The following is a 22,381-nucleotide window of genomic DNA, read 5'->3' as shown; positions in this document are numbered from 1 at the left end:
ACCACTGCCTCAATCGCTGCCTCAACAGCTGCCTCAATCGCTGCCTCAACAGCTGCCTCAACAGCTGCCTCAATCGCTGTCTCAACAGCTGCCTCACCCACTGCCTCAATCGCTGCCTCAACAGCTGCCTCAACAGCTGCCTCAATCGCTGCCTCACCCACTGCCTCAATTGCTTCCTCAACAGCTGCCTCAACCACTGCCTCAATCGCTGCCTCACCCACTGCCTCAACAACTGCCTCAACCACTGCCTCAATCGCTGCCTCAACAGCTGCCTCAATCGCTGCCTCAACAGCTGCCTCAACCACTGCCTCAATCGGCTGCCTCAACAGCTGCCTCACCCACTGCCTCAATCGCTGCCTCAACAGCTGCCTCAACCACTGCCTCAATCGCTGCCTCAACCGCTGCCTCAATCGCTGCCTCACCAGCTGCCTCAATTGCTGCCTCACCCACTGCCTCAATTGCTGCCTCAACAGCTGCCTCAACCACTGCCTCAATTGCTGCCTCAACAGCTGGCCTCAACCACTGCCTCAATCGCTGCCTCAATTGCTGCCACAGCTGCCTCAACCACTAATCGCTGCCTCAACAGCTGCCTCACCCACTGCCTCAATCGCTGCCTCAACAGCTGCCTCAACCACTGCCTCAATCGCTGCCTCAACAGCTGCCTCAACCACTGCCTCAATCGCTGCCTCAACAGCTGCCTCACCCACTGCCTCAATCGCTGCCTCAAAAGCTGATTCACCCACTGCCTCAATCGCTGCCTCAACAGCTGCTGCCTCAACAGCTGCCTCACCCACTGCCTCAATCGCTGCCTCAACAGCTGCCTCAACCACTGCCTCAATCAATTCCTCAACAGCTGCCTCACCCACTGCCTCAATCGCTGCCTCAACAGCCTCAATTGCTGCCTCAATTGCTGCCTCAACCACTGCCTCAATCGCTGCCTCAACAGCTGCCTCAACCACTGCCTCAATCGCTGCCTCAATCGCTGCCTCAACAGCTGCCTCAACCACTACATCAATTGCTGCCTCAACCACTGCCTCAATTGCTGCCTCAACAGCTGCCTCAACCACTGCCTCAATCGCTGCCTCAACAGCTGCCTCAACCGCTGCCTCAATCGCTGCCTCAACAGCTGCCTCAACCACTGCCTCAATCGCTGCCTCAACAGCAGCCTCACCCACTGCCTCAATCGCTGCCTCAACCACTGCCTCAATCGCTGCCTCAACAGCTGCCTCAACCACTGCCTCAATCGCTGCCTCAACAGCTGCCTCAATCGCTGCCTCAACAGCTGTCTCACCCACTGCCTCAATCGCTGCCTCAACAGCTGCCTCAACCGCTGCCTCAACCACTGCCTCTACCACTCCAGTCGCACTCAATCTACAAGCACCAAACACAATGAATTATTGTGAAATGTTTGGAAGAGCACGGAGACTAATGCTCACTCCAGCATAAACAAAGCCACACTGACGATGTGTCAACCACTCCCTCGTATTTTTGTACAACTTCCTTCTTCAATTATATCGTATTTATTTTTATTATTATTATTATTATTGTTATTATTATCATCATTATTATTATTAGCAGTAGCAGAAATGTTTGATTCTTTGCTGTGTTCAAGAGTAAACACATGATGTCACCGTCTAATACCTGTCCGAATAGCCATTCCAATATGCAGTCATGAATGGGTTTACATTATTTATACTGTAGTTTAATAGCAAATAATGAACAAACAAAACACTCACCACACTGAGTGGTGGGAGGGCTGGCTGCTAGTTGCGGGGGTCGGTGGGAGGGTAGTAGGGACTCGCAGGTGGCGGGAAACTTGAATATGATTTGGCGGCTGGGAATTTGGTGGCTGGGAATTTGGCGGTTGGGAATTCGCTAATGCGTGAAGCCCGCGAAAGCTGAAAACGTGTATGTTGAGGGAGACCTGTATAAAAGGAAAGTCAAATTGTGTTGTTTGAATGTGTGTGGATTTAGTATGGAGAAGGTACTACCGTCCTGCCGAGTGAGTGTAAAACGGAAGCCTGCAATTGTATTACACAATGGTAGGATTGTTGGTGTCTTTTTTTTCTGTCTCATACACATGCAAGATTTCAGGTACGTCTTGCTACTTCTACTAACACTTAGGTCACACTACACATACATGTACAAACATATATATACACACCCCTCTGGGTTTTCTTCTATTTTCTTTCTAATTCTTGTTCTTGTTTATTTCCTCTTACCTCCATGGTGAAGTGGAACAGAATTCTTCCTCCGTAAGCCATGTGTGTTGTAAGAAGCGACTAAAATGCCAGGAGCAAGGGATTAGTAACCCCTTCTCCTGTATATATTACTAAATTTAAAAAGAGAAACTTTCGTTTTTCTTTTTGGGCCACCCTGCCTTGATGGGATATGGCCGGTTTATTGAAAAAAAAAAAAAAGAATTAATTGTTAATGTTGTGAATGAAAGGAAGCTGGATGTCATAGCACTAAGTGAAACAAAGTTAAAGGGCGTGGAATTTAATTGGGTGTATCAGGGAGAACTAGAGCAACACAAGGTGTAGCAGTAATATTAAGTAATCATCTACAAAAGAAGAGGGATTACAATTGTTTAAAATACAATGTGTAAAACTAGGGTGTACAGTACGATGGGTAGGGGCCATCTGAGGAATAGTTGGAGGTAGGGGGGTTAAGATAGTTTTGAGTGTTAGAGAACTGAGCATGCAAAGGCTTGTGAGAGAATATTAGGTGTAAGTCTCTTGCCTTGGGAAACAACCAGTGTTAATTTTTATTGTGTTGTCCCTTTGATTGAACTTTGTATAGAAAGGGGTTTAGTTATAGGTAATACATATTTTAAGAAAAAGAGGATAAATAAGTATACACGATATGATGTAGGGCGAAATGACAGTAGTTTGTTGGATTATGTATTGGTAGATAAAAGACTGTTGAGTAGACTTCAGGATGTACATGTTTATAGAGGGGCCACAGATATATCAGATCACTTTCTAGTTGTAGCTACACTGAGAGTAAAAGGTAGATGGGATACAAGGAGAATAGAAGCATCAGGGAAGAGAGAGGTGAAGGTTTATAAACTAAAAGAGGAGGCAGTTAGGGTAAGATATAAACAGCTATTGGAGGATAGATGGGCTAATGAGAGCATAGGTAATGGGGTCGAAGAGGTATGGGGTAGGTTTAAAAATGTAGTGTTAGAGTGTTCAGCAGAAGTTTGTGGTTACAGGAAAGTGGGTGCAGGAGGGAAGAGGAGCGATTGGTGGAATGATGATGTAAAGAGAGTAGTAAGGGAGAAAAAGTTAGCATATGAGAAGTTTTTACAAAGTAGAAGTGATGCAAGGAGGGAAGAGTATATGGAGAAAAAGAGAGAAGTTAAGAGAGTGGTGAAGCAATGTAAAAAGAGAGCAAATGAGAGAGTGGGTGAGATGTTATCAACAAATTTTGTTGAAAATGGGAAAAAGTTTTGGAGTGAGATTAACAAGTTAAGAAAGCCTAGAGAACAAATGGATTTGTCAGTTAAAAATAGGAGAGGAGAGTTATTAAATGGAGAGTTAGAGGTATTGGGAAGATGGAGGGAATATTTTGAGGAATTGTTAAATGTTGATGAAGATAGGGAAGCTGTGATTTCGTGTATAGGGCAAGGAGGAATAACATCTTGTAGGAGTGAGGAAGAGCCAGTTGTGAGTGTGGGGGAAGTTCGTGAGGCAGTAGGTAAAATGAAAGGGGGTAAGGCAGCCGGGATTGATGGGATAAAGATAGAAATGTTAAAAGCAGGTGGGGATATAGTTTTGGAGTGGTTGGTGCAATTATTTAATAAATGTATGGAAGAGGGTAAGGTACCTAGGGATTGGCAGAGAGCATGCATAGTTCCTTTGTATAAAGGCAAAGGGGATAAAAGAGAGTGCAAAAATTATAGGGGGATAAGTCTGTTGAGTGTACCTGGTAAAGTGTATGGTAGAGTTATAATTGAAAGAATTAAGAGTAAGACGGAGAATAGGATAGCAGATGAACAAGGAGGCTTTAGGAAAGGTAGGGGGTGTGTGGACCAGGTGTTTACAGTGAAACATATAAGTGAACAGTATTTAGATAAGGCTAAAGAGGTCTTTGTGGCATTTATGGATTTGGAAAAGGCGTATGACAGGGTGGATAGGGGGGCAATGTGGCAGATGTTGCAAGTGTATGGTGTAGGAGGTAGGTTACTGAAAGCAGTGAAGAGTTTTTACGAGGATAGTGAGGCTCAAGTTAGAGTATGTAGGAAAGAGGGAAATTTTTTCCCAGTAAAAGTAGGCCTTAGACAAGGATGTGTGATGTCACCGTGGTTGTTTAATATATTTATAGATGGGGTTGTAAGAGAAGTAAATGCCAGGGTCTTGGCAAGAGGCGTGGAGTTAAAAGATAAAGAATCACACACAAAGTGGGAGTTGTCACAGCTGCTCTTTGCTGATGACACTGTGCTCTTGGGAGATTCTGAAGAGAAGTTGCAGAGATTGGTGGATGAATTTGGTAGGGTGTGCAAAAGAAGAAAATTAAAGGTGAATACAGGAAAGAGTAAGGTTATGAGGATAACAAAAAGATTAGGTGATGAAAGATTGAATATCAGATTGGAGGGAGAGAGTATGGAGGAGGTGAACGTATTCAGATATTTGGGAGTGGACGTGTCAGCGGATGGGTCTATGAAAGATGAGGTGAATCATAGAATTGATGAGGGAAAAAGAGTGAGTGGTGCACTTAGGAGTCTGTGGAGACAAAGAACTTTGTCCTTGGAGGCAAAGAGGGGAATGTATGAGAGTATAGTTTTACCAACGCTCTTATATGGGTGTGAAGCGTGGGTGATGAATGTTGCAGCGAGGAGAAGGCTGGAGGCAGTGGAGATGTCATGTCTGAGGGCAATGTGTGGTGTGAATATAATGCAGAGAATTCGTAGTTTGGAAGTTAGGAGGAGGTGCGGGATTACCAAAACTGTTGTCCAGAGGGCTGAGGAAGGGTTGTTGAGGTGGTTCGGACATGTAGAGAGAATGGAGCGAAACAGAATGACTTCAAGAGTGTATCAGTCTGTAGTGGAAGGAAGGCGGGGTAGGGGTCGGCCTAGGAAGGGTTGGAGGGAGGGGGTAAAGGAGGTTTTGTGTGCGAGGGGCTTGGACTTCCAGCAGGCATGCGTGAGCGTGTTTGATAGGAGTGAATGGAGACAAATGGTTTTTAATACTTGACGTGCTGTTGGAGTGTGAGCAAAGTAACATTTATGAAGGGATTCAGGGAAACCGGCAGGCCGGACTTGAGTCCTGGAGATGGGAAGTACAGTGCCTGCACTCTGAAGGAGGGGTGTTAATGTTGCAGTTTAAAAACTGTAGTGTAAAGCACCCTTCTGGCAAGACAGTGATGGAGTGAATGATGGTGAAAGTTTTTCTTTTTCGGGCCACCCTGCCTTGGTGGGAATCGGCCAGTGTGATAATAAAATAAAAAATAATAGGATTGCTGGTGTCTTTTTTGTCTCAAACTTAAGATTTCAGGTACATCTTGCTACTTCTACTAACACTTAGGTCACACTACACAAGCATGTACAAGCATATATATACATGTACCTCTGGGTCTTCTTCTATTTTCTTACTAGTTCTTACTCGATCTTTCCTCTTATCTCCATGGGGAAGAGGAACGGAATTCTTCCTCCGTAAGCCATGCGTGTCAAAAAAATTAAAATTTAAAAAAGAAACATTTGTTTTTCTTTTTGGGCTACCCTGCTGCAGTGGGATACAGCTGGTTAATTGAAAGAAGAATAAATGTGACACTATTTATGTGCATATTGTCCAATTTCAACATAGTGATGTTCCTGGAAGTAGTGTGCTACATGAAATCATAAACAAAGTGAAGAGCATCAAAGACAAAATAGGGTTTTGATCATGACACTGAAAAAAAACATAGAAATTTTTTGAAGTCTTAATTAAAAAATTAATGTAATTGTAGTTAGATGTAGTGAGGTGCATATAATTAAAAGTTGCATAAAACAATTTTATCTGAATCTTAAATTTTGGTTGGTGATAAATTTGTGCACCGCCATGACACATAAAAATTAACACTTTATTCTTAGTACTTCCAGCATCACTAATATTCCTCCTGAGTGCTTTGATTAAAATCTAGAAATGGTGTGAAGTGCCAAAAATATCCACAGTTGTTTGACAAACATAACTGCAATGTTCACCACCATTCAGCGTGTTAAAATTAACAATTTCTTTAATACCATTAGATTCATGCCTATTCTTCTTGGTACTTGCATCATTAGTATTGCAGTTGGCTGCTACAGTTAGTGTTTGAAATGATTGAAAATCAGTTTGTTAACACATTACTAAGGTATGGACTGCTTACATACGTTAAACTGGCACTGTGGGAAGTTGTTTACATAGTGAGACTAGGTTACCCACCTAATGGCAATGGCCAGGTCCATAAGTTAACTGCATGGTGGAGGGAAGTAAGCTTCAGCATACGTGACATGACTCACGTTGCCACTCTCTTTATATATATCCCCATCGTCTTTCCCCTGGTAGCATTGTTTGTGATTTAAAAAGCTCATTGTGTGGATTAAACATAGTCAATAAAGGATTGCATTAAACTATATTTCTCTTTCCATGAGAAAGCCTGGGATATGATCAATATTTATTTTGAACTCTGCCTTTAAATTGGAATTTGTTGAATTTTGTGTAAATTCGCCATATTCATGCCTTTTTTGCACTCTGTAGGGAAGTACTGATAGTTGAACGGAAGGCATACTAATGAAATAGCCAAGAATTGGGTCCAATTGAGCACTGGAATTTTCTTAAAATTGGACTCGGTGGGCACAATCATCAATGGGTAAATTGTATCCAGACTGCCAATGTACAGTAATTCCATAAGTTTCCATTAATTTTTACATTTTTGGTGTCATTACCTTCAGAAAAAGATGCTCTACCATTTCAGAAGATAATTTTTTTTAAAGCATGACACTATTGATACTTTTAATTTCAGGAGTCATGACAGTGAAAGAGGTAAAGAGGTTTGGTGAAATTTGAGCAGTGAGAAAAGAGAAACAAGCCAAGTTTGAAATATTACAGGTGTATAGGTAAAAGTAAAGTGTGTCATTACTTAACCCTTTCATTGTCCAGACCCCTAATCTGAGAATTGCTGTGTCCAAGAATTAAAAAAAAAAAAAATTTCTTATGAAATGATAGGAAATCTTTTTCTGAAGGTAATGAAACTAAAAGTACAAAATTTAATGGAAGAGTGACAAAATACACTTTAACAAATTTTGCCGTGTCAGCAGTATTTACGCACTGGTGATTTTGCCCACTTTAAGTCTTCCACTCAATAAAATGGAAGACATACTAGCTCGTTTGCTTGTATATCTTCCATTTTATTGAATGAGCACAAGAAACCTTCCAGTCAACCACTTCAGCTACCCAAGAAAGTGATCAGAAATTGGTAATTTGGCCAATTTTACACAAATTTCATAATCCAATTTCAAAATAGGTTCCAGAATAAACAGTGCAGGCATTTCTGGCACTAAAATAACATTTCCTCTGTTCATTATTATGTTCCCAGGCTTTACACACTTCATTTTGAATTTTTATTCATTCAAAAAGAATAGAAGGTTTACTGTTATGCAATATTGTAATAATTGTATAAATATCAGCACATTGGTTAACACATATTAGACCCACCAGTTGGACATGTATTGTACAAGTGACGTGATTTGTTTACTCTTGAATATCGGCAAAAATCAAACATTTCAGCTACTCTGAGCTCAGTTTCAAGCTATTTTCAGTCTTGAACCCAATTAAATCATCTTTTCTATAATATATCTTCCATTCTATCAAATGAGACCAAGAAATCAGGAATACAACCATAAAAATCATACAACAATAAACTTCAAAGTTGCTGTTTTAAACCAAAAACAGTCCCATTTTTTCCAAATTATGCTCTGCATGCTACAGGATTTTGTTTGTGATATACACTTACACATTGACCCACTCTCTTGTATCTAGGCCCAAATTTATCACTCACAGTTTGAGTGAGCTGAGCTCATGGCGTAGTACTACGACTCAGACATTGACCTCAAACCTGTAGTACTATGACACATACAGTGAAGGGGTTAAACATGGAGACAGGACCAGGAGTTCTTCCTTTGTCAGTGGCGGCGTTTCTTTTTCGAGTCACCCTACCTCGGTGGGAGATGGCCATTGTGAAAAAAATTAAAAAAAAATAATAACAAAAATTCTTACCAGAAAAGCTATACAAAGTAGGGCATTAATAAATTGTAATGTTTGGGACTAACGACCATTCTGGACAGATAGGCTAGTTTTATGCAGTTTATAGAAACATCACATCACAGCATAGTACTAGTTACTTTATATCAAAAAGTATTTGTGAAAATTATGTATAAATAAATTCTTGCTAAAATATTTGGTTTATTTACTTAGGAAAAAACAAAAAATGGAAGGTATCCTTGAAGTATAATGACGGTCTATAAGGTTTAGATGAGATAGCTAAACAAATGTCATACAGATACAGTTATTCATTAAAATAGTTTACTTTGATGCTAATATACTTGGTCCATGTTGCATGTGCAGTGATGGAATTGATAATGATGGATGTAAAAGATTAAAAGTGTATGATAAACTTAATTTAGTTTCAGGATTTGTTGGTAAATATCACCTGGATCATAACTATAAATTTTAAGGCAATGTATCTTGTAGGTTCAAGAGATTGTGAAGACAGGCAAGTGGGTTGGAGACTGTTTCATCTACACCAATTCAGTAAATAGACTGAATTATTATGTAGGTGGCGAGATTGTTACCATAGCTCATCTCGATAGGTAAGATAACTAGAAAATATTTATTTTATAAAATGGCTACAATATGAAAATAGAACTAAATAAATTTAATAGTATGTTCCTTGCACATTTTTAATTTCCTATTTCTCTTTCCAGGACTCTGTACCTAATTGGCTACATTCCAAAAGACAACAGACTGTATCTTGGTGATAAGGAGCTAAATGTTGTGTCATATGAGTTACTGGTGTCTGTCCTGGAGTACCAGACTGCTGTCATGCGCCGTGATTTTGATACTGCTGATCGTGTACTTCCAACAATCCCTCCTGCTCACCGCACACGTGTTGCTCACTTTCTGGAAAAGCAGGGATTCAAGAAGCAGGCTCTGGCAGTATCTACCGACCCAGAGCATAGGTAAACAGATGATAGTTTGTCATCTCTGGTATAACACAATCATTAAAGATTGAATAACTGTTGGTTTTATGATCTGTGTGTCATAGAAATTGTATCTTATCATGGTGCATTTACATGTTATACTGTAATGTGGGTTAAAATGTTTTACTCAGTAATTAGAAGCATTGCTGCATCTACATTATAATCATAGATATAAGAACATTAATTTTTGTGACAGTAAATCATCAGAATAACAAATATATTCTTTATATTTTTGTCTCGCATATAAATTGTAATAAGAGTAAATAAAATTATCAGTACAGTATTGTATTTAGAAATAGTGGGGTCATATTACAGGTCAACATTGTAGAGGCAATAAGTTCTTCAAACAGTGTATAAAGTGTCTCCAGGTGATTGATGTTAAGCATTTAACAGTACAGTTACTTTTATTTTTACATAGATTTATTTCCTAGAAAACACATGACACTGTTTATATTTACATAAATTTTATACTGTGTTACTAAAATTATTGGACATTCAATTAGATTTTCAATATTCGGGAAAGGGGATCTGTATAGTGTAGTGCTGGGTTACTGTAATACATTATGTATTTGCAGATTTGATCTAGCCTTGAGTCTTGGTGAATTAGATGCCTGTCATCAGCTGGCAGTAGAAGCAGGCTCAGAACATAAATGGCGACTGGTTGCTGACCTGGCACAGCAGCGTGGTGATTTACAAACTGCACAAACTTGCCTTCTTCGTGCTCATGATTACCCTGGATTATTGTTGCAGGCTACTGCCTCGGGTAAAATTTATCTTTTTTTTTTTTTTCCAAGGCTTATGATTTTCAGCAATAATCATAGTCATCATTTGTTGGTCTAGCTAATATTTTGAAATCTTGTGCTGATTGCTGTAAATTGATTATCTGCATGTGGAGTTCTATGCATAAAGTCAGTCCCTAGCTTACAAAAGTATGAGCAATATACAAATATAGCTGCTATAGATGAATTGCTTTTTTTTTAAAGATGGTTATATACTCTGTACTAAAGGTTAATGGTACTTGTCAAAGGACACGCAAGCTGGTTTTGGAATAATCGAAACAGAGAATCTTGGAAACAATGATGTATTATTTGAGAATAAAAGACTATCTGTTACCTTTGTACCATTGAATACTCAATTTTTATAAAGTGCTGCTTTAGGCTAATTCCTTGAACCCATGAATTTTAATGGGTTCAGTGGTTCATCATTAATTGTTTTACATTGTTTTACTCATTGCTATATCTGCTTGTACATATTCCATATGTATTTAAAGTTCATGCTAACAGAAAACATTCAGGCTACACAACTGGTAGAAGATAGGATGTGAGAAAAGAAAATTAATGGTTACATCCATCAACCTCTTCAAGGGGGGCTCCTTGGTGTGGTGAAGAGGCTCTTGGTCTGAGGAATTAGACCTGCCGGTCTCCTTCCTCAGACCAAACCTAATTACCCCCCAATCCCCCCTTTCCTATCCCATCCTCCCCTTTTTCCTTTCCTCCTCCTCCTCCTCCCCACCCCTCCCTTTTGCCCTTCCTCTTTTTGGCCTTTGGGATTTTTCTCACAGGCACACTAGTTCATAGGTAGGGGGAAGGGTACCAGGGTCCATCCCATTCCGTTGAGGTTCTTGGCGGTGGCATAGTTTGCCGTGGGATCTGGATCGCCTGGGGATGTCCCGATCCCTCTCCGGTATCCCGGAGGGTGGCTTTGGGTGTCTTTCAGGCGACGGGTTTATCTCTGGAAGCCACCTTTCGGATTCCGGGGATGGTGGCCGAAGGAGGTATGCTTTGTGGTGGATATCCAGCCGCCCTCTCTTTTGTCTACCGAGGTAGCTCGGCAGATGTGAGGTTGCTATCCCAGATTGCTGGTTTACTGGTATGGAGGGTAGGGTATGGCACAGGTTCCATGCTGCATCTGCGCTACTTGCGGTGCTGAGGTCCTCTTGGGCACAGAGGGAGATTTCTGGCCCTTTCATCCCTCCTAGGAGCTATCCCTCCCTGGTCCCCCCTTTTTTTATTCTTTTTTTTATTTTTATTTTCTTCTTTCTTTTTTTTTCTTAAAAACAAAAAGAAAGAAGTAACCTAACCATGGAGTCCCAAATCCATGACCCCACTACCCCCGGGCCCCTTATTGTTACCGCACCCTGTTCTGACCTCGCCTCGTCTTTTGGCCACTCTTTGGACACTCCTAAGGTCCCTGTACCTCTTGCCGGTACTGTTTCCTCACCCGCTTCAGGTACCGGGGCTTCCACTGACTCCTTCGATTTGTCTGACCTCCGCTCTCCTTTGACTATGCTTCCGGCTTCTCCCTCTATGGTGCGGCGATTTTCGAATCGCCAGCCCGTCCCACGTCGGACCAACTCTGGTCCCACTTCTAAACGTCAACGACAATCTCCTGATGATGTTACTTTGTTACCTTCCCGTTCTACTCGGAAAAGACCGACACGTCATGCACTCCCTCTCCACAGTCAGTTTCGGACCACACAATGGATTAAATTCTTTACATTAAGACAGACTTCTTCTACTGCCTATCTTTCTGACCATAGTATTGGCAAAGCACTCCTATGCCACGTTGGTAGAGATATTTCCTTTCATGCTCTTAAGAGTGGTATGCACATCATCACAGTCCAGAATTCTACCCAAGCTCATGATCTTTCTCTTCTTTCACATATCGATACTATTCCTATCACTATCAAAAAACATCATTCCCTCAATTCTTGTAGTGGTACTGTTATTCTGCCCCATACCATAGTCCAACAGAATTTCCAGACATGTGGCACTGACATTCTCGAACAGCTGGAACTCCAAAATCTCCCAATTCTCAAGGTAGACACTTATGTTCTTCCTGCCCGCGGGCGAAGACGATATCCTTGCAATGTGGCACGTTTAACTTTTGACAGCCGTGAACTCCCATCCTCTGTTTACTTAGCAGGACATCGGTTACAAGTTTGGAAGGTGATCCCTACGCCGCAACAATGTAGGAATTGCTGGCAATTTGGCCACCCAGCAAAATATTGCAGATCTATAGCCGAATGTCCAGTCTGTGGTGCTGAAGACCATTCTAATACGTCTTCCAGTCGAACTCCCTCTTCCCTTAATTGTCATGAGGCTCACCCTTCGTACTCTCGCCGTTGCCAGGTCTACTTAAATGAGCGGGAAATTCGTTGCCTCAAAGAGGCAGAAGGTCTCCCTTATGCTATGGCGGTTTCTCATCTCCGCCTCCAAGGGAGACTGCCCCGTGTTTCTTATTCTCATGTTTCAAAGCGTCCCCCCACTTCTAGGGTCGCATCTTCTGCAGCCTCCTTTGCGGTTGCCAGTCCCATAGTCACTTCTGTATCTAATTCTTTTGCTGTCCTGGGCTCAGACGGGACGTCTGAGCCCAGGACTTCAATTCCTCAGTCTGTCCTCGCTTCTTCGTGTTCTCCCTCACAAACCCCGGTATCGACAATACCTCGTACGACACCTCCTCCCAATTGTCCCTCTTCTTCTCAGAAGTCCAAAAAATCTCCTTTAACCTCTCCTTCCCTTCATCCACCTCCACATTTTACCTTCCCAGTCTCTGTACCTGGGTCTTCCCCTTTCACTGGCTTTGTTACAAGTGTGGAGGTTCATCCTCCTCGTACTGTGCCTTCCTCCCCTGTCCCCTCCCAAGTTTCTTCCTCTTCTGCCATCTTCCAGGTTTCTGCCTCTTCTGTCCCCTCCCACACTTCTCCAGTTCCCTCCACCCTTTCGCCCCCCCTACCTTGATACAGTCCATTACAGCTCCAATCTTTACTCAAACTCCTCCTCCTTCCATCTCCAATATTGTCTCCCATACAACATCTCTGAACTCTGAAACACTTGAAGCAATCTCTGAATATATTGCAGAAACCAAACCATCAATGGACACTGATCCACCCTCTGTTCCTTCTCTTTCCTCTTCTCCATCTGCGCAACTCCTTTCTTAATGCACCGTTCCTTCGCTACTTAAACGTTTTCCTTTGCCACCGCATATGGACTTTTCTAACCCCTCTAGTCCGTAGGTACCCTTACCTGTGGATTTCAGGTATCTTTATCATTGCCAATCATGGCCTATTTACAGTGGAATATTCGTAGCCTCAGGGGTAATCGGGGTGAGCTTCAGATGTTGCTCTCCCAGTTTTCCCCTGTTGGTGTTTGCTTACAGGAACCAAAATTACACTCTGCCGTTATCTATCCCATCTCAGGCTATAATTTATTGTATTCTTCAGATACTTTTCCTGATGGGACCTTTAATGAAAGTGCCCTTCTTCTACGTACTGATATTCCGTACCATCAGCTATTTGTTCGTACTTTGCTGCATTACACAGCAGCTCGTATCCACTTGCATAGGCGATATACACACTGTTCTTTGTATCTCTCTCCTTCTTGGGCATTATCTATCCCAGATATTGCCTTTCTTGTTTCGTCATTACCGCCACCACTTCTGTTACTTGGCGATTTTAATGCCCATCATTTCCTCTGGGGGGGGGGGTCTCACTGTGATTCCCGTGGCATTCAGTTAGAGGCTTTTCTTGCTACCCACCCCCTCCATGTTTTAAATACAGGTACTCACACCCATTTTGATCCTCGGACTCATACTCTCTCTTGCATCGATCTCTCAGTCTGCTCTTCCTCCGCCGCATTAGACTTCACCTGGTCTGTTCTCCCGGATTTACATGACAGCGATCATTTCCCAATCATTCTTACTTCCCCTTCATATTCACCACCTCTTCGTAACCCACGCTGGCAATTTGATCAGGCAAATTGGAACCTTTACTCACAACTAACTGTTTTTAGTGAGGTTCCTTCTTCGTCCTCCATTGATGAGCTTTTACACCTCTTCTCGTCCTCCGTTTTAACCGCAGCTTCTCATTCTATACCCCAAACTTCGGGCAGGCATTCTCAGAAATGCGTGCCTTGGTGGTCTCCTGCTTGTGCTCGTGCAGTACGTTTAAAACGCGCTGCGTGGGGCAGGTACCGGTACAATAGAACCACGGAAAGACTTTTTGATTTTAAGCAGAAGCGTGCGATGTCATCCGTGACGCTAAACGCACTTGCTGGCGAGATTATGTCTCCACCATCACCTCTGCTTCCTCTTTGAGTGCAGTCTGGAAAAAAGTACGAAAACTGAGTGGTAAATATTCTCCTGACCCGGCTCCTGTTCTGCGGGTTGCCGGTGTTGATATAGCAAACCCACTTGATGTTGCCAATGAAATTGGCAGTCATCTGGTCTGTATTTCTCAGGGGCTCCATCTATGCCCCTCATTTCTTTCCTCAAAGTCTGCCAGAGAGTTAGCACCCTTGGACTTTTTTTCTCTCAGAGAAGAACAGTATAATATGCCCTTTACACTTCAGGAACTGGAGGCAACACTCTCAGCTTGCCGATCATCGGCAGCTGGGCCCGACGACATTCATATTCGTATGCTACAACATTTACATCAGTCAGCCCTTGCAGTCCTATTACACCTTTTCAATCTTATTTGGTCACAGGGAGTTCTTCCACAGCTGTGGAAATCTGCCATTGTTCTCCCTTTCCGCAAACTGGGTACTACAGGACATGAAGCCTCCCACTATCGTCCCATTGCTCTTTCCAGTGCAGTTTGCAAAGTGATGGAATGCTTGGTAAATAGATGTTCAGTGTGGTATTTAGAGACGCACAACAGTCTCTCCACTCGTCAATATGGCTTTCGTAAGGGCCATTCTACCATAGACCCCTTATTACGCTTGGATGTGTATGTTCGTAATGCCTTTGCGAATAACCACTCAGTTATTGCCATATTTTTTGACCTTGAGAAGGCATATGACACAACTTGGAGGTATAATATTTTGGCCCAAGCCCACTCCTTAGGCCTTCGAGGCAATCTATCATCCTTCCTTAAGAACTTTTTAACTGACAGACATTTCCATGTTCAGGTTAATAATGTGCTCTCCCCGGACTTTATCCAAGCTGAAGGTGTACCCCAGGGATGTGTTCTGAGCACAACACTTTTTCTCCTTGCTATAAATGATTTGGCCTCTAGTCTTCCATCCAATATTTGGTCATCACTATGTTGATGACTTCGCTATTGCATGTGCAGGCGCTGACTGTCACCTCATTACAGTTTCTCTCCAACATGTGGTCGACCGTGTTTCCAATTGGGCCACCACACATGGGTTTAAATTTTCCAGTACCAAAACTCACCAAATTACTTTCACTAGACGCTCTGTCATCTCCGATCATCCTTTGTACCTCTGTGGCTCCCATATCCCTGACCGTGATACAGTCAGGTTTCTAGGCCTCCTCTTTGATCGTAGGTTATCCTGGAAACCTCACATTACCTCTCTGAAGGCAACTTGTCACAGCCGGCTGAACCTTCTTAAAACCCTTGCTCATCTTTCATGGGGAGCCGATCGTCGCACTCTCCTTCGCCTACATTCTGCCCTCATTTTATCAAAACTTGATTATGGTGACCAGATCTATTCAGCGGCCTCTCTTGCTACTCTCTCTTTAGCCTTAACCCCATTCATCACCAAGGATTACGTTTATGCCTTGGTGCTTTTCGCTCTTCCCCTGTTGAGAGCCTCTATGCAGAAGTGAACGTTCCATCCTTATCCGATCGCCGTGATGCCCATTGCCTTCGCTACTATGTACACTCTCATGATCTCCGCAATCCTTCCATTTATAGAAGGTCACCGATATTAGTAGACATTCTTTATTTGTTTGCCGCCCCTGTTTGCTCCGTCCCTTCTCCCTTCGCCTACATTCGCTCTTGTCTTCTCTTCAATTACCACCTTTCTATGTTCATGTAGCATCTCACTTTTCCCTACCCCCCTGGGAAGTTCCAGCTGTTCGAGTCTGTTCTTTCTCACTCCCTTGCTCGAAAGCCCAACTGTCTACGGTAGCTTCCCGCTCTCTTTTTCTTGACCACTTCCACTCTCATTCTCATGCCATTGCTGTGTACACAGATGGCTCTAAGTCTTCTGACGGCATAGGATTCGCAGCAGTGTTTCCGGACAGCGTCGTACGAAGGCATTTACTATCTTCGGCTAGTATCTTTACTGCTGAATTGTATGCCATTCTTGCAGCACTTATCCGTATTGCATCTATGCCTGTGTCATCATTTGTGGTTGTCTCAGACTCCCTTAGTGCTTTACAGGCTATACAGAAATTTGATACACCTCACCCCTTAGTCCTCCGTATCCAACTTTGGCTACGCTGCATCTCTTCCAAGCATAAAGATATTGTTTTTTGTTGGGTCCCTGGTCATGTTGACATACAGGGCAATGAACAGGCAGACACTGCTGTGCGGTCATCAGTACATGACCTACTAGTTTCATATAGAGGTGTTCCATTTACGGACTATTTTGCTGCAATAGCTACCCACCTTCACTCCCGTTGGCAACAATGTTGGTCTACTCTGCTCGGTAACAAACTTCAATCTATTAAACCGAGTATAGGTTACTGGCCGTCTTCTTGTCACCAGTGTCGAGGCTGGGAGACTACTCTCTCCCATCTTCACATTGGCCATACTCGTCTTACTCATGGTTATCTCATGGAGAGGCGCCCTGCTCCTCTCTGTGAGAATTGCCAGGTTCCGTTATCGGCTAGCCACATTCTATTAGACTGCCCACTTTATCAACGAGCACACAGAATATACCTCCAACGTCGTCTTCGCTCCGCTGCTCTCTCTTTACCTTCCCTTCTCGCTGATGGACCCACCTTTCATCCGGACTCTCTCATTGACTTTTTGACAACAACTGACTTAGGTAGTAGGTTGGTAGACAGCAACCACCCAGGGAAGTACTACCGTCCTGCCAGATGACTGTGAAACAAAAACCTGTAACTGTTTTGCATGATGGTAGGATTGCTGGTTTCTTTTTCTGTCTCATAAACACGCTAAGATAACAGGGATATCTTGCTACTCCTACTTACACTTTGGTCACACTTCACAGACACGCACATGCATATATATATATACATACATCTAGGTTTTTCTCCTTTTTCTAAATAGCTCTTGTTCTTTTTTATTTCTTCTATTGTCCATGGGGAAGTGGAAAAGAATCTTTCCTCCGTAAGCCATGCGTGTCGTATGAGGCGACTAAAATGCCGGGAGCAATGGGCTAGTAACCCCTTCTCCTGTATACAATTACTAAAAAAGAGAAGAAGAAAAACTTTATAAAACTGGGTTGCTTAAATGTGCGTGGATGTAGTGCGGATGACAAGAAACAGATGATTGCTGATGTTATGAATGAAAAGAAGTTGGATGTCCTGGCCCTAAGCGAAACAAAGCTGAAGGGGGTAGGAGAGTTTCAGTGGGGGGAAATAAATGGGATTAAATCTGGAGTATCTGAGAGAGTTAGAGCAAAGGAAGGGGTAGCAGTAATGTTAAATGATCAGTTATGGAAGGAGAAAAGAGAATATGAATGTGTAAATTCAAGAATTATGTGGATTAAAGTAAAGGTTGGATGCGAGAAGTGGGTCATAATAAGCGTGTATGCACCTGGAGAAGAGAGGAATGCAGAGGAGAGAGAGAGATTTTGGGAGATGTTAAGTGAATGTATAGGAGCCTTTGAACCAAGTGAGAGAGTAATTGTGGTAGGGGACTTGAATGCTAAAGTAGGAGAAACTTTTAGAGAGGGTGTGGTAGGTAAGTTTGGGGTGCCAGGTGTAAATGATAATGGGAGCCCTTTGATTGAACTTTGTATAGAAAGGGGTTTAGTTATAGGTAATACATATTTTAAGAAAAAGAGGATAAATAAGTATACACGATATGATGTAGGGCGAAATGACAGTAGTTTGTTGGATTATGTATTGGTAGATAAAAGACTGTTGAGTAGACTTCAGGATGTACATGTTTATAGAGGGGCCACAGATATATCAGATCACTTTCTAGTTGTAGCTACACTGAGAGTAAAAGGTAGATGGGATACAAGGAGAATAGAAGCATCAGGGAAGAGAGAGGTGAAGGTTTATAAACTAAAAGAGGAGGCAGTTAGGGTAAGATATAAACAGCTATTGGAGGATAGATGGGCTAATGAGAGCATAGGCAATGGGGTCGAAGAGGTATGGGGTAGGTTTAAAAATGTAGTGTTAGAGTGTTCAGCAGAAGTTTGTGGTTACAGGAAAGTGGGTGCAGGAGGGAAGAGGAGCGATTGGTGGAATGATGATGTAAAGAGAGTAGTAAGGGAGAAAAAGTTAGCATATGAGAAGTTTTTACAAAGTAGAAGTGATGCAAGGAGGGAAGAGTATATGGAGAAAAAGAGAGAAGTTAAGAGAGTGGTGAAGCAATGTAAAAAGAGAGCAAATGAGAGAGTGGGTGAGATGTTATCAACAAATTTTGTTGAAAATAAGAAAAAGTTTTGGAGTGAGATTAACAAGTTAAGAAAGCCTAGAGAACAAATGGATTTGTCAGTTAAAAATAGGAGAGGAGAGTTATTAAATGGAGAGTTAGAGGTATTGGGAAGATGGAAGGAATATTTTGAGGAATTGTTAAATGTTGATGAAGATAGGGAAGCTGTGATTTCGTGTATAGGGCAAGGAGGAATAACATCTTGTAGGAGTGAGGAAGAGCCAGTTGTGAGTGTGGGGGAAGTTCGTGAGGCAGTAGGTAAAATGAAAGGGGGTAAGGCAGCCGGGATTGATGGGATAAAGATAGAAATGTTAAAAGCAGGTGGGGATATAGTTTTGGAGTGGTTGGTGCAATTATTTAATAAATGTATGGAAGAGGGTAAGGTACCTAGGGATTGGCAGAGAGCATGCATAGTTCCTTTGTATAAAGGCAAAGGGGATAAAAGAGAGTGCAAAAATTATAGGGGGATAAGTCTGTTGAGTGTACCTGGTAAAGTGTATGGTAGAGTTATAATTGAAAGAATTAAGAGTAAGACGGAGAATAGGATAGCAGATGAACAAGGAGGCTTTAGGAAAGGTAGGGGGTGTGTGGACCAGGTGTTTACAGTGAAACATATAAGTGAACAGTATTTAGATAAGGCTAAAGAGGTCTTTGTGGCATTTATGGATTTGGAAAAGGCGTATGACAGGGTGGATAGGGGGGCAATGTGGCAGATGTTGCAAGTGTATGGTGTAGGAGGTAGGTTACTGAAAGCAGTGAAGAGTTTTTACGAGGATAGTGAGGCTCAAGTTAGAGTATGTAGGAAAGAGGGAAATTTTTTCCCAGTAAAAGTAGGCCTTAGACAAGGATGTGTGATGTCACCGTGGTTGTTTAATATATTTATAGATGGGGTTGTAAGAGAAGTAAATGCGAGGGTCTTGGCAAGAGGCGTGGAGTTAAAAGATAAAGAATCACACACAAAGTGGGAGTTGTCACAGCTGCTCTTTGCTGATGACACTGTGCTCTTGGGAGATTCTGAAGAGAAGTTGCAGAGATTGGTGGATGAATTTGGTAGGGTGTGCAAAAGAAGAAAATTAAAGGTGAATACAGGAAAGAGTAAGGTTATGAGGATAACAAAAAGATTAGGTGATGAAAGATTGAATATCAGATTGGAGGGAGAGAGTATGGAGGAGGTGAACGTATTCAGATATTTGGGAGTGGACGTGTCAGCGGATGGGTCTATGAAAGATGAGGTGAATCATAGAATTGATGAGGGAAAAAGAGTGAGTGGTGCACTTAGGAGTCTGTGGAGACAAAGAACTTTGTCCTTGGAGGCAAAGAGGGGAATGTATGAGAGTATAGTTTTACCAACGCTCTTATATGGGTGTGAAGCGTGGGTGATGAATGTTGCAGCGAGGAGAAGGCTGGAGGCAGTGGAGATGTCATGTCTGAGGGCAATGTGTGGTGTGAATATAATGCAGAGAATTCGTAGTTTGGAAGTTAGGAGGAGGTGCGGGATTACCAAAACTGTTGTCCAGAGGGCTGAGGAAGGGTTGTTGAGGTGGTTCGGACATGTAGAGAGAATGGAGCGAAACAGAATGACTTCAAGAGTGTATCAGTCTGTAGTGGAAGGAAGGCGGGGTAGGGGTCGGCCTAGGAAGGGTTGGAGGGAGGGGGTAAAGGAGGTTTTGTGTGCGAGGGGCTTGGACTTCCAGCAGGCATGCGTGAGCGTGTTTGATAGGAGTGAATGGAGACAAATGGTTTTTAATACTTGACGTGCTGTTGGAGTGTGAGCAAAGTAACATTTATGAAGGGATTCAGGGAAACCGGCAGGCCGGACTTGAGTCCTGGAGATGGGAAGTACAGTGCCTGCACTCTGAAGGAGGGGTGTTAATGTTGCAGTTTAAAAACTGTAGTGTAAAGCACCCTTCTGGCAAGACAGTGATGGAGTGAATGATGGTGAAAGTTTTTCTTTTTCGGGCCACCCTGCCTTGGTGGGAATCGGCCGGTGTGATAATAAAATATGGGTATCAAATGATTTAGCTCCTTATTCTAGTGTCAAGTTATCTACACCCACTGATGAATTATGCAGTTGGCTTATATTATGGTAATTTGTTGTTTGGAGGGATACATTGTGTATTTTTTATACGTACATATATACTTCTAAACTGTTGTACTCTGGGCACCTCTGCAAAAAGTGATTGTGTGTGAGTGAGGTGAAATTGTTGAATGATGAGAGTATTTTTTGGGGGAGATTTTCTTTCTTTTTGGGTCACCCTGACTGGGTGGGGGACGGCCGACTTGTTGAAAAAAAAAAAATAATAATAATCCGTTTGTAGGCTGAATCAGAAAGGCAGCAATTGTCGAACATCTCAGGCTTTGTCATAAATTTATTTTAAACTAAAATAAAAATGTGCCTGTTTTTTTTTATTAAAGGAAATGCAAAATTAATCCGAGAAGTGGGCAATGAAGCTGAAAATCAGGGCCGGAACAATGTGGCCTTTCTCTCCTACTTTCTTACTGGCAATCTTAAGGACTGTTTGGAGCTATTAATCAAGACCAACAGAGTTCCTGAAGCTGCCTTTTTTGCAAGGTTAGTAAATACATTATACTGTATTAATTATCCAATTGTGATCTTTATTAGAAAATGGCTTCTTTTAAGGGTTAGATTATCTTGACACAGATGAAGAGTGTATTAATTTTTCACCTCAACAGTCATCTCTTGTTGAGGCAGGGTGACCCAGAGAAAAAACAATTCACCGTCATCCATTCAGTAATCTTTCCAGAAGTGTGCTGACATCACAGTCAGATAACCCTCCAACTGCAGCATCCCCACCCTTCCTTCAGAGTGAAAGCACTACCCTTCCCACCTCCAGCACTCAAGTTCAGCTAAATAGTTTCCCTGAATCTCTTCCTAAAAGTTATCTTGCTTACACTTCATTCACTCCTATCAAAAATGCTCTCTCAGCCTGCTGGATTGTCAGGCCTCTTGTACCCCTTCCCTCCAACTGTCCCTGGGATGACCTCTAACCCTCCTACCTTCCACCCCAGATTTATACTCTCTGTCAATCTATACCTCTCCATTTTCTCTTTACAAACCATCTCAACAACCCCTCATCCATGAGCCCAACAATACTGTGTTCATTCTGGATTCAGCACAGAATAAATCTGACAGGTGGATACTGTAGTTATTTAGAGGTCAGAGCTGCAGATAAATATCAGATAGTTGACTCGACTCAAGAAATCGTAATAACACGATTGCAAACAAACTATACCATGGGTGGGGTTTGAACCCGCGATCAGAGAGTCAAAACTCCAGACCGTCGTGTTAGTCACTGGACCAGCTAGCTTCAGTAAGATTCATTCAACTAGGTATATTTCTACACCATAGGAAGGTTAGCATAGGCACCACTGTGACCACAAATGCATATTTTTACAGACAAATTTCCCACTAGCATGGCCGTGACGAACTCTAGCTCAAGTCCCCTCAAAGCTGTCAACATGACTCTCAAAATCGTAATGAGTTGTGTTCATGGCTTTGAGGGGACTTGAGCTAGAGTTCGTCACAGCATGCTAGCGGGAGATTTGTCTGTAAAAACTTGCATTTGTGGTCACAGTGGTACCTATGCTAAACTTCCTATGGTGTAGAAATATACCTAGTTGGATGAATCTTATTGAAGCTAGCTGGCCCAGTGGCTAATGCGACGAGCTGGAGTTTTGACACTCTGATCACGGGTTCAAACCCCACCCGTGGTATGGTTTGGATCAGATAGTTATTTATACTACTTATTTATACTACTAGTTATTTATACTACAATTGCTTAAGTTCAATTTTTCTTGTGCTTGAATATTTCATTGTT

General features: G+C 42.4%; 1 protein-coding gene across 1 annotated transcript; it reads left to right on the top strand.

Moving 5' to 3' along the window:
• Positions 1 to 8,690: 8,690 nt before the first annotated feature.
• On the top strand, positions 8,691 to 21,214 carry LOC138852132 (coatomer subunit beta'-like). Its single transcript, XM_070081809.1, has 4 exons — positions 8,691 to 8,830; positions 8,945 to 9,199; positions 9,796 to 9,983; positions 20,958 to 21,214. Exons 2-4 carry the CDS (start codon positions 9,063 to 9,065, stop codon positions 21,197 to 21,199), a joined length of 567 nt encoding a protein of 188 aa, XP_069937910.1. The 5' UTR covers positions 8,691 to 8,830; positions 8,945 to 9,062; the 3' UTR covers positions 21,200 to 21,214.
• Positions 21,215 to 22,381: the final 1,167 nt, after the last annotated feature.

Source organism: Cherax quadricarinatus, unplaced genomic scaffold (assembly GCF_038502225.1).
Source record: "Cherax quadricarinatus isolate ZL_2023a unplaced genomic scaffold, ASM3850222v1 Contig4321, whole genome shotgun sequence".
Classification (NCBI taxonomy): Eukaryota; Metazoa; Arthropoda; class Malacostraca; order Decapoda; family Parastacidae; genus Cherax; species Cherax quadricarinatus.
Note: the sequence above shows the minus strand (reverse complement) of the source record. Positions and strands in the feature narration are given on the sequence as shown.

What these genes read in the sequence shown, in the direction of transcription:
- LOC138852132 (XM_070081809.1), top strand. Translation starts at nt 9,063, where the DNA reads ATGCGCCGTGATTTTGATACTGCTGATCGTGTACTTCCAACAATCCCT. An exon ending in TCTACCGACCCAGAGCATAG is followed by an intron (nt 9,200 to 9,795) that starts GTAAACAGATGA and finishes ATGTATTTGCAG; the next exon opens with ATTTGATCTAGCCTTGAGTC. An exon ending in GTTGCAGGCTACTGCCTCGG is followed by an intron (nt 9,984 to 20,957) that starts GTAAAATTTATC and finishes TTTTTATTAAAG; the next exon opens with GAAATGCAAAATTAATCCGA.